We start from the raw sequence: 15,999 nt of genomic DNA, 5'->3' as shown, positions 1-15,999 counted from the left end.
ACAACCGCTGGCACTCAGAGTCCATGTCTTTGTGTGCCAGATGTAACTAACCAGCCTGTTCCTACCTGACATACAGGTGTGCAGATGGCACAGTGCCTTCTTCTGTCCTGTGATCTCCTTTCTTTCCTCCATTACACAAGCTGAATGAAGCAAAACCTATTGTATTTCAGAGTATAGGTAAGAGCACACAATTAGTGGGGACATTTAAGTTCACAAGTGGGCTACTTCCCAAAGCCTTGGGAGATCTCCTTCCATTGTAAACAATAATTTTAAGCAAGTGAGAGATTAGCATACAGCTTATGATTTAAATTATGCATGGTCCACGCTATACACTACCTCCAACCCCACTGCACAACTGGGATGTGCTGAGACACCTCCAGAAATACCACTGGGGCTCAATTTCCTGTGTTAAGAGGTCCCCACCCACAGCCAGCTCTGCCCTTTCTTTCCTCCTCCCATGCCAATCACATACTTTTTGTTACTGTACATTCTGTAGAGTAAATGTGGAGAGTAAGCTTCCTTAAGGGAAGGTGGAGATCTTCAACATTTTCAATATTACTAATTATTCCAAACTAACTTTTCTAACATTGATGAGTACGGGCCTCCCTTTCACCCACACCCATTTTATCACTACACGCAAGCATGTGACCCACATCTCACACATCTTGACACTGACAGTGACAGAGGGCTTGGCACACAAACAACTTGAGATAAAGCTAGAAATGCTGGAGGGCAGAGAGGGGTGTAGGGAAAAAATGAAATGGTTAACTTGTTTTATAGGTCAGGAGGTCAACATTATGCAAGCAATGGAGCCTTAAGCTCTAACTGCTATTACCCAGCCAAAGAAAAGATGACTTAACAGATCTACAGCTTCACTCAGGCAACTTCATGGGGACTTTTCTGTAGTAAATGTCAACTGGCAATGGAACCTTCACTCATCTCAGCTCAATTCCCCTAGCAAGTGGTACAGAATAGCACTTTCCAACAGGTATCCCTTCTCCAAAGTTCAGGGAATCTTTCTTTAAGCTCTAGATGCCAAGAAAGAGATCCAACTGAAGGGGTAATCAAATGCCAAAATTTTTATATATGTGAAGGAAAAAAAAAGTCCCACACTTCACTTTTAATGTGTATTTTAATGAAGGATATAACTCATCTTCAAACAAAGAGAACTCATTATTCAGAAGTAACATTAATTCCTTATCTGACTGTTGAAGAAGAGGCAACACCACAGTATCTGCCCCTCTTGTTCAGCGTCTTCTAAACAAAATGGGAATCTGTTCTATTTAAACGAACTACCAATTTAGCTTACATTACCAGGTTACATAAATGTTGCATCATCTTCAAAACATATCTGTTTTTAATAATGTTCTCCTACCTGCAAATCTAAGCAACACTAGTCATTCCTCTCACACTGTGGATTTAATCGCCAACGTCTGTTTTCCAGTATTTTGTCTAAACCAAGTTAAAAACAGGACAAATGTACTAGCTTGTAATCAAAATGTAGATTGACACAGCAGTTTCAAAGCAAAGAATCCACACAACAACAACAAAAACTCTTCACGACAACTGTGCAACACAACATACACTAAAAACACATTTCTCTTACATTATCATGTCATGATCCTGGTGTGGAAGCTTCACATATGCTAAGTGGAAATCTCATAACTTGTGATGCACCTTTTATGAAGGCTCTAATAAATGTTACAAGCTACCACTTTACAACAGTTTTCATCTAGAGAATCAGAGAGTGGCCTGGGTTGAAAAGGACCGCAGTGATCATCCAGTTTCAACCTCCCTGCTACGTGCAGGGTCGCCAACCACTGGGATTCTCCACACAACCAGGCTGCCCGAACCATAGTCAAATCCCGTGCAGTTGTTTCACAATACATTACACAGCTTTTCTGGTCTCTTGAGATAATAAGCAGCAAGACCCCATTGGCCTGGGCTCTAACTTACATTACTTGTAACAACATTTAAGGTTGACTGGAATTCTTTATTCTTTCAAAAGCACAGAAGATACTGAAAGTTGAAAATAATACAAGTAGTATCACAACAGCACGGAGAGCCACAGCTACAGGCATCATCTCTGCTTTCAGAAAATCAGCTCTGCCCTTCCAAGCTGTTTGCCCATACTTTAGGGTAAGAATAATAATAAAAAAATAATAATAATCAAAGACCTTGGCTCAACCTTCCAACCAGGACAGCAACAGAGAGCTCTTACACTTTTGAATCTGACACTGCACGTAACAGTGCAATGATGCTAACAGTAACTTGCATGTAGGGAATGCCAAGTTAGAAAAAACACCAGCACAGCTGTAACAGCAGACTACTGTCCAACTTAGATTCAATTGTGAACATAAACGCGGGGGGGTTATAGGTATTTGATAATACGTCCACTCCAAAACTCATGTACCAATGTACACAGGTACAAATAGATATTACTCTTTAGTCAATGTTTTTTTTTTTGTGTGGTTTTTTTTTTTTTTTTTTGGTTTTTTTTTGGTTTTTTTTTCCAGTTTAATAAACTGGCAAACAAGGAGCTGAGCAAACAAGTAACCTGCTTATGAGAATGTAACAGTTAATCACTTTCAGCAATGACACAACAAAAATCCAGAAAGATTCTACACTGCTATAGAAAAATTAGTGAAAAGAAGTCATGAGAGCAGAAGTGCTTTTTTTCTCCTTTACAGTTGTCTGAAGCCCGACAGGCCTCAAGCCAGTCATTAATGAATTGCTTTGAATCAGTTTGTTCCATTTTTGAGTTTTGATTCTGGAAGTGAAAAAGGCTCCAGGGAAAAAGCTGTGAAATGACCTGTGGTGAGACCTGGCTCCCTGTTTCAGTCAGTAAGTCTACAGATCTGCTTATCAGCTCCTCGTGAGGCACAATTTCCTGGTGTTAGAGAATTCCTACCTACTGGTGCTGAAGAAAAGAGTTAATGGACTGGAGCCAGAGCTTCACTATTAAGGAAGCTGCATTTTAATCTCCTTAACTAATATTAAAAAGCCAAGAAATTAAAATAATCTCCAAATATCAAAAAGCTTCCCCTAAATGATCTCTGCTGCTTGCCTGGACAATCTAAAAAACCTTTTATTTCTATAAATAGAAATCAAAGCAGAGTGGTCAGGCAAAATCCAAGAGAGCTTTGGGAGTGCATTGCTAGGCCTTCTCAAGAAGCAAAGTTGTCCAAATGTGCACCTCAGTTCCACAGGTGCCACACATTCTCTGAATTCTGAGAGCTTCCTGCACGCAACAGCTGTGCTGACCCATTCTTTCTCAGGAACAAGATCATTTTCATCTAGAAATCATTCTAAAAAAAATCACCCCTTCCATCTAAGTAGCAAATGCTAATCTAAAGAGAAGGGCATGAGCTACGTCATTGTTTCAAACTACCAAGGACTTGGAATAATAAGCAATTAAAAGAAAGCAGTACAAAAGATTCTCTTCTCGCTGAATATAAAGGAGTCATCAATTTGCTCAAATTTTTGGCCATAACATAAGCAAGATCTAAGTTCACAACTGGCATCACTTGAAAACATCCTACCATTCAAAAGCAACAAACAAGCTGCCACAGAGCAAGAGAATCAACTAACGATCAACTTAAGATGACAGCATTTTTACTATCAAGGAATAAACAGATTGCAATATTCCAGCTCTAACTTTTTCCACACAGTTTTGGGTCCACCTATGTTCTCACATTAACTGAAGACAACCTCCAACACATTGGGCACCGAAGCCCAACGTAACAGCCCTATCCCCATCGCACGCTTATTATCTCAGGAATCTGTATACAACCTTCCACAGTTCCTCCAGCTACCCCAACCACATCTCTGCAACAGCTTTCCACACCACAATGCAACTTTTGCTGTGCTTCCACTGCCTCTAACACAATGTGATCCTTTCCAGGTCCTGTTCAACCATTAAGACTACTAGCAAATTATTTATATCAAAGCAACTTCTTTAAAAAAATGCCCCATATTGACACTATGGGTAGAAAAAAATATAACAGCAAAGATGGACGGTGTATAATTAATCCAAGAAAACCATCAAAACTAAAATTCTCTAGCACATGAACTTTCAAGTTAGGAGAGCCCACTTAAAGGTTGAAAATGAGACCTTATTCTGCTCATTAGTTAACATAGACTGTAATGATCTTCTGTCATCTCATTTTACACAGGCACCAAAACCGATTTCTGCTGTAAACATAAGCCCCTCTAAATTCTCTCTACACGTAACCAACTTAAACTACTCATTTCCTCCACACAGTAACTACAGTTAAGAAAGCCTCCATTACAATCCCAAAAGGTAACTCGCTATTTAAATTATGTGTGCTCTGATCTTAAGAGTGCATTTGAGGATTTTCACAGAGGTCACTTTCATAGCTGGCTCAGACATACATCTCTTTCGTATCTGTTTTTGCCTTATACAAACTATTTACTTATTTCATCACCTCTTAAGCAAGGAATAGAAGAGTACGTGTTGTTCTGATTCAAAACTAGCTGAAAAACAACTTCTAATGAGATTTTCCGAATTTTTCTTTAAAGCTACATTCATCCTTTGAATCAAGGAACGGAGAAATAATAACTAATTTCTCTCAGATTTCATAATTTTCCTGCTTTTTTAATTATTAAGACCACAAAAGCACTGTATGCCTAATTTGCTTATCTTTTTTAAGAGGTAACATTTGAAATCAGATAATCCTTCAATGTGTTTCACAATGTATAAGTATTAATGAGATCAAAAATTCAAAGGTTCTGGCCTTCCAACCATTAAAACCTTAGAGAAGTTAGAAGAATTTAAGAAGAAAAAAACAACAACAAAAAAAACATAACACAGGTTTGTGCATCCCAAGGAAGACCAAGAATGCATTAAGTTTTAAGAAACACGGTGTTCCATATCTTTAGACTCCATATCTGCAAGCTGCCCAGAAGCTTTTTTATGGTTTACCAACCAATGCATTCAGTTTCCATACTTTATTCTTTCCAGTAACATTTCTCTTTTTCTTTCATACCAGTGACTTCTTATGGCACACTTTATAATGCTATGCAAAGGATGTCTCACATTTTTCTTACCCTTCACTTCACCCTGTACATTTTCTACACTTTGCAACATTGAATTATACGTTACATCTCCTCTCCCTTACTCAGACTTTCAATTCCACATTTAAGACCATTTATTTCCCTTTTAAATTAACCGCCTATACCTTCCTCACTTGCTCAGCTTTCTCCACCCTTCAAATCTATAGGCAGGAAAACATGACACGAGGACAGACAGACACGTCAGTCCTCTTAGCCTTCATTTTCACCTTGAGAAAAAAAAAGCAAAATCTATTGGTTTCCTAGCTCCTGCACTCCATGAGGTGGCAAGGGCAGAGGGAGGAAGGGAGGTAGCAGCAGAAAACAAAGGTCTGGACACTGCAGTCAGCGCTGCTGCTAAAGGAGCTGCTTCCTCTACCAGGACTTAATCTTATTTCAAAAATGGGAGAACACAAGCGAACCTAAAGTACATAACTCTTCTTAGGCTTTCTCACACCCTTGCTAATCCTTCTTCAACTTCCTTCTGTCTATTCTGCTCCTGTTTGCCTTGCTTTTGAAGTCATTTGAAGCAGGCAACATCACCATCAACAGCACAAATGCTACTCGAAGTAAGCAGTAACAGTTAGATGGTAGCCACAATCAGCTTTCAGGTAATTGCTAGAAAAAAATACTCTGATTTTCACTGCTTCCCAGCCACCCACATTTTGGCTGCATCACTTTATCACCTATTGCTTGGCTTCCTCATATTTAACAACTATCCTTGTGAACCTCTCTTTCAGTTCTTTTGTCTTAGTTTCAGCTGGAATGCAATTGTGTTCTTCAGAGTACCTGCTAGGATGCTGTGTTTTGGTTCTAGGAGAAAAACACTGTTGGTAACACACTGATGTTTATAGTTGCTGCTGAGCACAACTGTACAGAGCCAAGGCTGTTTGCAGCAAAGGGCCCAAGGAGCTGAGAGGGAAGAGAATCAGGACAGCTGACTTGAACTGGCCAAAGGGATATTCCATAGCACGGGACATTATGGGGAAGGAGTTTTGAGCAGAGTGGGAGTTCAGTTCTCTCTTTTCCACTGTTTGAGGACTAGCTGGGCATCGGTGAGCAGGTGATGAGCAATTGCCTGTGCACCACTTGTACATGCGATACACATTTATACACACAGACATAACTATTACTCTTTTCCTTTGCTCTATCTTAGTTTTATCTCAACCCACAAGTTCTACCCTGTTTTTATTTTCCCCCAATTCTCTCCCCCATCCCACTGCATAGGGGGAGAGTGAGCAAACAACTGCGTGGTGCTGAGCCACCTGTAGGGTTAAACCACAATATCCTTCAACTGAAAATCTCTTCCTTTTATTGTAACACTATATTCTGTCCGAAAAGACTTTCCCAGAAGGACGTTTCATTTCTCTTCTTCCTCAAAAGCAAATGAAGACCTCATTTTCAGAAGGCATAGCTTCAAATACAGTTTATAAAGTATACAGCCTGGATCCTGCAGCATCTTTCCCCTATTCAGAGCCACGTCGATAAAGACATTTAAAAAAAAAAAAAAAAAAACCTTCACAAAACTTTTTCAGCTTTCTTCTGCAGTTCTGATCACACATATACTGCATTCTTTGCTGCTCAGATCAACTCAGATGTGAAACCGTCCTAGATTTCATATTGGCAACTACCTTCACAAAATGCTAGGTCTTTCTTCAGAGAGGGTAACGAAGCCAGGTCACCACACTCATTCCATCTTCCCTCCTCAGAAGGCATATACATAATCCCAGCAACTTGTGCTTCCCATAAGAAAACAAGGGACCAACCCTTTCTGCTTCAGCAACAATTCTGCAAATAACTTTTCCAGAAAGTGTCAGGTAAGCAGAACCCACACTAGATTCTCAGATCTTTCACAGTTAAAACAACCATGCATCCATTTTTGAGTCTGCAAAATAACCTGTACTGTTTACATTTTTTTTAATCTGAATCAATTTGCCAGCTTGGTTTATTGCACAGGCCCCAAAATGGTTTCACTAGCGCATATGAGAAGCAGCACAGGAACAGAAACACACAGATTAATTAAGAATTAAGATTCTGTTATCCAAAGGGAAAAATTAAAAAATAATAAAAAAAAACCCCACTACCTAAATTCTTAAATTCCCTATTTCCCACTAAACACAAGCTTTACTTACTTACAAACAAGTTTTCAAATCACAAAATAATGAAAATAGTGCTCACATAAGAAGTTAAAATGGCAACCTCAACTTCAGTGTAAGGAACATGATACCACAAAAGCAAAAAGATTGATGGGCTCCATTTTAGAAGCCATTACACTGGAACATTTGACTAATGCTAAAAATGATATCCCAAAACTGTTCAGAACTTTAGAATTCTCAAAATGCAACCAAAAAATTTAATGAAATGCATATTCACGATTCAGTCTGCTTTAGAACTTAATAACCAATCTATGAATAACTTTCCACAAAATACCATCATGAGAAAAGGAAATTACTTAAAGCATTTTAACTGACAACAATTAATTTAAGAATATACCACAAAGGAAATTCAGCAATAGCTGTATAGTGTTCTAGCCGTAATTCAAGACACACTTTTAGTCACCCCCATTAAAAATACCCCTAATTATATATCTTAATTAAAGAAGCTTCTTCCATGAATGCTATATAGTAAATGCAAGAACCATAAAGGAAGTTACTTTGTCAGAACCGCTCTGATGGTAATCCATGCATCCTTTCACACTCTGAAGTGAAAGTATCTGAGAAAGAATGTTCTTCAACTGCCAAACACACCTAAGGGACATTTGTTCATTAACATGGTGCTCTTATCTACACAGGGAACACTATTCTATTAAAAATATTATCTAGTATCAAGATTAATACCTGACTCACTCACTGCAAACACCTTACACACACCAGCTGATTTTGAAGGTGTACCATTCAGTAAACTCTACCCTCATGCAAACTCTGCCATATGCCACACAGTACTTTCAGTGGTATCAGCAGAACTAGTCTTGAAAGCAGGCTTTGAGCAGACCAGTCCAAAAAACACATTCCTCAAGAGAAAATACAGCTGCTAATGCAATTGCTTTATTATGCTTATCTGAGAACCAGGAACATGTATAATAAAGTAAGAGAGAAGTTAAATACATCACAAGACTTCCCTGGTCTGACAAACTCAGATTAGACTTTCTCAAATGCAGTTCTTCTCCTTCCTCAGAAGGAACTGCATAAAACTTGACAGCCTCTGTATGGCTCCATACAGAACCACTGACTTGAGCACTGTCTTTTTTTCTTAACTACAGAGAAGTATTCTGCCACTGAACAGGGGAAAGCTGTTAGCAATTGTAGGCCGCTGGAAGTTTAATAAGCATCACTTCCATCACTTCTAGTGGTGGAGATACATTATTCAAACGTTGCATTCCAAACATCATAGCTGCAGGACCTCACCAACAAGGGAGATCCCAACAGAAAGTAACTAATATCAAAGCTATAGGGCAAACACAAGGTATATTTGAAACTAAGGGACTGACAGATGTACACGTAAACCCACCTACGGGCATTGAGAGTGAGCATAACAACAGGTCAGCTTCTGGAATCATATGAACAAACACTAAAATCTGTCCCCCTGCTCAACAGAGTATTCACAACTCATCCGCTCAGTTCATTTCCGCAGAAACTCATCTAATTCCTTTAAGGGTTTTACACAACCATTTCAATTTTCATAAACTATGTATTTGTTTCCCTTCCATCTGCTGGAAACACTGACAAATCCCTGCTGCTGCCCAGGAAATACCAACAGCTGAGGACCAAGAACAGTATTTGCTCACCAACCATGAACAACCTGAAGCCTAGCTCTTGAACATGTAAAGCTGGAAACCAAAGCTTAATTTCTTCACAGAATGGAAGCCTGTCTAATTCTCAATGGAATAAAGGAAAAAAAAAAAAAAAGAATAAAAAGTAGGCCATTGCATGTAACTCTGGTACCAGAGTCCTGCAATAAATGCTAATCACTATAAAATAACTTCATAGCCATAAATATCTTCCATTTACTTCCCTTAGCTTTCCATCACTACACAAACACGATAAAAACAAAAGGTTCTACAAGCAGAACTGCCCAAGTATTGAACATAATTCTCTTCTAAAACTGTATGTAAAACAAATGTATGGTACAGTTCTTACATCATGCTTTCAACGTTTACCTACAATGATGTTATGATACCACTGTAATTAACATGTCCACTCCATCTATGACAGCGAATAGACAACCATAAAAGCTGGCAAGAGGCAGAGAGCCCCTGTGTTTCACAAGCAGGAAACCTTGAATACTACACATAGACAGAACACACACTTTGGACATTTCATTTTTGCATACGGTGTCCGATATTACCCATACAGAGCTTTGAAAAACAGAGCCTACTATTACCATGAACCACAAAAAGATCAATGGAAGGATCTGAGTGGTTAAAGTATCAGAATGGAATTGAGTGTGGAAAAAGTAGCCCCATCCCCACCATTAATTTTCCTCACAGTCTTTAAACAAGTAATCTATCACAACCCCTTTTCCTCAGCTGCTGAAACACAATAACAATTCCCCCCTCTTAGTTCCTGCTGCTTGCTTTGTCTATTTAATAATTAAATCAGTAGGGCACAAACAGTCTTAAGTCTATGGATATGTATCAGTAGAAGGTCACTTAAGCCTTCAGAGACCAGCAGATTAGAACTTAAAGGCTGCCATTTGTAACAACGTTCATGCTATTAAAAAAAGCTACTGTAACAAAGAAAAATCTTATAGTGTGTTCCCTCACAAAAGCTTCTTGATGGAGGACATCACATTGAAATGGGCATGTTACTTTTCCCGCAATCTAACCACACTTCAAAGAAAACCGCGCTGTTTGAGGAGATTAATCCTTCCTTACCTTCTCTTTAATATATTAAAGTACAACTGTAACTTCACTCACTTCCCTGTCCGCAGGAAGAAGTAACAACACCGCACTTTAAAATTATGAAATAGCCAAAATACTCAAGGTCTTAAGTTTGCAGCAATAAAAATAATTAAAAAAAAAAAAAAAAAAAACCCACACCATTTTAAAGAAATATGCCTCAAACATCAGCTTTGGAAGTATGAAAACATTCCAAACAGCTCACACTTGAGCTGTCTAATGTCCGTTTGGAGAAATAAAAAAGTTATTTTTAATGCCAGATGCAGTACAAATGATGCAAGCATATAATTAAGTCTTAAGAACCAAGATAGATACATATCATGTGGGCTGTTTTAAGATAAGAAATTTCAAAATACAAACATAGTGCAACCATGAACTGTAGAATGCCGCCCATTACTTAATCAGATCCTAAAAAACCCTTCATACGAACACTGAGCTCCAGCAGCATGCAGAAGAATACCGATCTTGAAGTCTGTGGTTCATTACCAGCTATCCAATAGCTGCTCCAATTCTTACTTCAAATCTCCCAGCTTCCAAACACCCTCAAAAAGGGCTAGAAAACCAGCTGAGTCCATAACACAATTTGCAATAAGTTAACCGACTCAAACTTGTTCTGCTTTAACAGACAGTATGCCAGATAATTGGCAAATAATAAGAAATGTAAACCGTATTAAAAAAAAAAAAAAAAAAAAACAAAAACATAAAGGAACAGCTGAGACATAAATTTACAGAAACTGGAGAGGCTTCCCACTTCCCGGAATGGTTTGCAGATGTCTCATGGTACCAATTCCCAGTTTCTCAATTCCCAACACTGCCATTACATTAAGCAAACACTGTAATTATTTTAAAAGCAATTCTCCTTTGTTTTGATGAAAATAAATAGAGCCAAAATGTTTCCAAAATTGTTTAATAAAAAAAAAAAAAAAAACTTTACTATACCTAGGCTGGTCTGCTGAAATGTTTTCCTGATCAATTATTTTTCAAGCAGCCTGGTACAATAAAAACTGAGGATATTTAATTAGAGATTAGTAGAAAATTAGCATCTATGTCAACACTGAAGGGACAAAGTCATTATATGATTATTCACACTGTCCAGAAGTGTTTTTAAGCAAGTAACACCTACAATTACAAGAAAAGTGAAAGAATGATGTCACTGTGCACTTGTTTTGTACGCTAAATAAAAGCACTGATAGTCACAGCTAATTTTGTCAACACATGTGACCTTTGCACAAAGGAAATTGCATTTTTTACATCAGGTGGAAGGCCTGCTAAACCACAGAAGGTAACAGAGACCCAGAACTGCTATATTGTATCAATCTACCTCATTTCTCTTGGAACTGATTTCATAATCAATACTGTTAATTGAACATGCTTCAAATTTTGTCTATACGGTATGACAAACTGATTCAAATCAATGAATAAGAATTTACAAATACCTAAAAACCAGTTACATCAACTGAAATCTGCATGGAAGTCAAAAAATCATAGCTTATGAAACAAAGGTTTGCCACTAAAAAAAGTCCACTTTGGCAAAACACCAGGATTAAAAAAAAAGACTAAAAAATAAAGAGAAAAAGCAAATCGTTTGCAGTTCATTCCCAATTCAACATACATTCCCCCCCCCCCCCCCCGCGTAATTAAACCTCACCTCTTGTGAGAACTAACATCCTTCTGACAGAAAGAGACATCACAATGCCAGCGAGTTTGAGTTGGGGTTTTTTTTGGTTTTTTGTGGGTTTTTTTTTTTTATTTTTTTCCAATTTGTGCTTTTGGCTCCTTCACATTAACGTTGTTGTCAACTCCAGTGCACAGCTGTGTGCACTTTCACCTAAATGAGACAAGCTGCATTGGATTTGCAGAGTTTCAGCAGGCTCAAAAGGAGACATCACTTAATTCACCTCTTCCCTAGAATCACACTAGCTGCAAACTATTATCTTTCAAGCTCTTTTTCTGCAAAATAAACACAAAATGTTTCGACAACAGCAAATTCTATCCCTTTGTCATAATACTAACAGCACATACACAATTACATAGAAGTTTGATTTTTTTTTCTGGCTTATCACACATCAAATACATGGAGCAACAAAACCGTATTCCTGACCTTTAGACGGTATCTTCAATACTCCATAAATATTGTATAGATCTGATGTCATATCTGCTCTTTTGATCTGTTACACCCAGCAGCAGGACCCAGTTTAGTTCAGGGTGCTACAGTCATATATCCTACACAGCAAAACTACTGAAAAGGTGAACTCCAGTCCAGACCCGGAGAAGGAATAAAACCCACAGCCACATTAAAGCTCCGGACATGAAGCTTCCTTCATCCTTTAAAAAGATTCTGGATTTCTTACCGCTCGCTCTGCCAGGGTGTGGCTTTGTTAGACCACAGCTCCCACTGCTAAGGCTCCATGAGATCTCCTGGCTGGCCTGGAAGGGCCTGAGCCAGCACACAGCATCCTGCTGAGGGAAACCCCCTAAGAACTGGAGCAGCACCTCACAGTGCTGAGACACCAAACTCAAGCCCTCACCAGAGCCCTCTCGCTAAACACAAGCTCAGGAAAAGAAGGGAGCAATTCCCTCCACACTCGCAAGCCGAGAGAGAGCCTCCCAGGACTGGCACACTACTCGTGCCACCCTATAACCACAGGCAACCAGGGAGCACTGCCAAAGAGGTGCTGCTTCAGCCTTCTCCTCAAAGGGTGCAGTAGCAAATGCACTGCTCTTGCACTGTACGGAGCACTGATGTTTCTGCCTCTGTGAAGGATTCCTTTCAAAACATGACTCAGTGGCTTTCCTAGCTATTCCTGCTCATACATCTTGCATTGCTTTCCAATGCACTGGCTCCAAGATTCTTAAATCAGTTATGATTTCATAATTATGGAGTTAGGGTCTTTGTTAGCTCCGTGCACAAAAAGAAAAATTTCATTACTATCACTGCAAAAGCCATTAATTAAATGTACATATATATGTCTACACTTCCTACAATAAAAATGACCATTACATGAAATTTCAGTGGCCTACTAGATTAATTACTCCAAAACTTCCCTTCCACCACAAATATTACAGAACTTATAATGCTTCACACACACACACCCCCCCCTAAGTAATGAACATTTTATAAATAACAACTTTTTACTTACTGATAACAGTAACTGAAACATACACACATTCCCCAAAGGAAAAAAGCACAAACAAATCTGAATCTTGAGCAAGCCAAGAAATGCCTTTGAAAGATTTTTGCACTGCACAGTAACATTTTAATCCTTACTTAGCCATCTCCTTCTCTCAGTGACAAGTTTCACAAAGAGCAAGCTCCATAAATTAGCGTGCAATTCATCAATGTCCAAAGCACTGTCAGAAAACAGAGCTGCAATATCAAAATATTTGCCAGTTTCAATTTGTGATGGCGTTGGGTTTTGTATTTGTGTTTTTGTAATATTCACTGCATGGAATCATATGCTGATACAGCAAGAGGATGAGTGTTCCCAAAAACGTACTTTGAAAATATCAAAATGCCCAATAACTTCAGTTACCTGACACAGAGCATAGACGCAACTCAAATGTGTGAGGAAAAAAAAAAAAAAAAAAAAGGTGCTGTATTCAAAAAGGCCTCAAGAACTTCAATAACGTGCCGAACTGTGACCCGCACTGCTTCGTTTTACAGTACGTGAAACCCAACGGGAGGTAGAGATGCTGTGAGACAGGCAACCTCAACGATACCATGCCTTTATTTTCTGAGCGGCATCCTTAGGCTCTATCCCATGTGTGATTCCCTGCGATGTTTCCGGCAGCCTCGGCAGCACACAGGGATGAATCCCGGCCCATCACACTTAACGTACAGAACATAACCGCCGTGACACATCACTCCTCGACCTTTCTGATTTATTCGGAAAATAAATACCTGAATGAATAACTCCGAAAACCCAACCGAAGCAGCGTGGGTTTTTAAATGCAAACACAAAGAAGGTCGCACTCGGCTTCGCGTTCCTTCCTTCCACCCTCCCCCACGTCCTGACACCGAGCCTTTCCAATTAGGCCACAAACAAACACCCAAAGCCCAGCGAGGGCCCGGACCGCCGCGGGGCCGCGACTTCGGCTAGAAATCCTCCACGTGTAAACGGGAGCGCAGAGGCCGGACACCACAAAGGGGCGAACAAAGTGTCAAACGCTCGGCTGCTGTCAGGAGCGGGGAGCGGTGGAGCGCCGGGCAGCGCCGCGCGGAGCCCCCGGCAGCTTGCGGGCCTTTGTCAGCGCGGTGCGGAGCGCGGCGCGGCGCGTGCTACAGGTTGATAAGGCCCCGCCCGCCCGCGGGCAGCGCCCGGACACCGCGCGCGGAGTTCCTTCCCTTCCGCGCTCGGCCGGGCCGCGCGCTCCGCACGACGCGCACGTCTCTTCGCGGTGTTTGTTTCGTGTTTATCTCCCCCCCACCCCACCCCCCCTCCTCTTTCTCCTCCCTGTCCGGCCATCTTGGGCCGGCAGGAGCAGCCATTACTTAACTCAATGACAGGGCCAACAACTTTTCGCGGACGCGAACGCCACTCCGCGAGGCCGGGCGGGCTCCCGACGAGCCGCCCGGCAGCGGGGATGCGGGGGAGGACCGCGAGAGAGCGGCCGGCATGCCGCGAGTTCGGGGCCGGGAGTCGCGCTCCCCTTCGGCGGCGCTTTCCGCGCCCCTTCCAACTCCCAACTTCTCCCCCGGCGCTCCGCGGCCGCGCGGGGCCCAAATCGCGAGGGAGGGTCCGGGGAGAGGGCAACGTCAGCAACGCCTCGCGGGCGCCCTCCCCCCGCCGCCTCCTCCTCCTCCCTCTCCCCCCCCCCGCCTCCCTCCCCTGCACCCCCTCCAGCCCCCCCCTCCCCCCCGCTCGCTCTCGGCCCCCGGCTCCGGCCCGGTGCCGGACCGCCGCCTTCCTCCCAAACGCGGTCCCCGCGTCGGTTGTGAGGAGGGGCAAGAGGGGAGAGCACCGCACAGCTCCACATCGTGTGGGCTCAGGGGAGCGTGCGGCGAGGCCTCCCTCTCTCCCTCCCCTGCTCCTTGTCGCCCTCGCCCTCCCCCCCCCCCCCATACCCCCAAGCCGCTCTCCCCATCCATCCCCGCTTCTACCTTTAACAGCAAGGCCTTCGTTCTGGCGCCATCTTCATGAAGCCTCAGAAATCCGAAGAGTCGGCTGCAGAGAGGGGAGCGGGCGGGCGGGCGGGAGGGAGGAGAGAGAAGAAGGAAAGGCGCGAGGCGCCGCGTTAGCCGGAGGCAGTTCCCCCCGCGCGGGCAGGCGGGCAGGCCCGGCTCCGGGCCGGGCACACGCGCAGCGCCGAGCGGGGAACCGCGGGCGAGGGAGGGGGGACGCGGAGAGAGCGCGGGCCGAGCCGGGCGCGGAGAAGGCCGGGCGCGGAGCGGGGAGCGGGTACCTGTCGAGACCGGATAGGGCTTCTCTCTCCTCCGCTGTCAAGCTGGCGAAGTCCTCCTCGCTCTGGCCGCTCGCTTTCCCCGCCGCCATTTTCTTTTCCTCATCACCGAAAGGAGCAGCAGAGGCGGCGGCGGCGGCGAGCGACACTCCGCACGATTTCATGGAAACGCAGCGTAATTAACTGCCGATCGCACCCCCCCCCCGCGCACCCCCGACACCCCCCAGCGCCGGGCGGGGCGGGGTGCCCGACACGCACACACCCCACAACTTTTATTACAACAACAACAGCCGGCAGGGAGGGGGAGGGAGGGAGGGAGGGGAGAGGGAGGGAGGCGGGGGGAAGCCCCGCTGCTCGGAGGAGGAGGAGGGAGGGGGAAGGAGGGAGGGAGCCCCAGCGCTGGCGGCTCGGGGGAGGGGAGGAGGAGACTGCGGAGGATGGCGGCCGAGCGGTGTTTACATCGCCGCTCGCCCCGGCGGCCAGGGCTGCGCGCGGAGCCGGGGCGGCGCGGGCCCGGCCCGCCCTCCCGCAGCGGGGCTGTGTGCGCCGCCCGTACAAACTTCCCCGGCGGCTGCCCAAAGTTGTTGTAATTGTGTCACACCGCCAGCCCCACGCCGCCGCCGTCACCC

General features: G+C 43.1%; 1 protein-coding gene across 8 annotated transcripts in view; it reads right to left on the bottom strand.

The window, feature by feature from the left end:
• Positions 1-15,534, bottom strand: part of KDM6A (lysine demethylase 6A) — a gene marked incomplete at both ends in the record, with an annotated part of 145,611 nt that extends 130,077 nt beyond the window's left edge. For all 8 annotated transcript variants that reach the window (XM_079536019.1, XM_079536020.1, XM_079536022.1 and 5 more), the window contains 2 exons: positions 15,072-15,135; positions 15,374-15,534. In XM_079536019.1, coding sequence (XP_079392145.1) covers positions 15,072-15,135; positions 15,374-15,534 — 225 coding nt within the window. The remainder of the gene's footprint in view (positions 1-15,071; positions 15,136-15,373) is intronic.
• Positions 15,535-15,999: the final 465 nt, after the last annotated feature.

The sequence above is a fragment of the Tetrao urogallus genome (assembly GCF_951394365.1).
Source record: "Tetrao urogallus genome assembly, chromosome: 1".
Lineage (NCBI taxonomy): Eukaryota > Metazoa > Chordata > Aves > Galliformes > Phasianidae > Tetrao > Tetrao urogallus.
The sequence above is the reverse complement of the archived record's forward strand: the minus strand, read 5'-3'. Positions and strand labels throughout refer to the sequence as shown.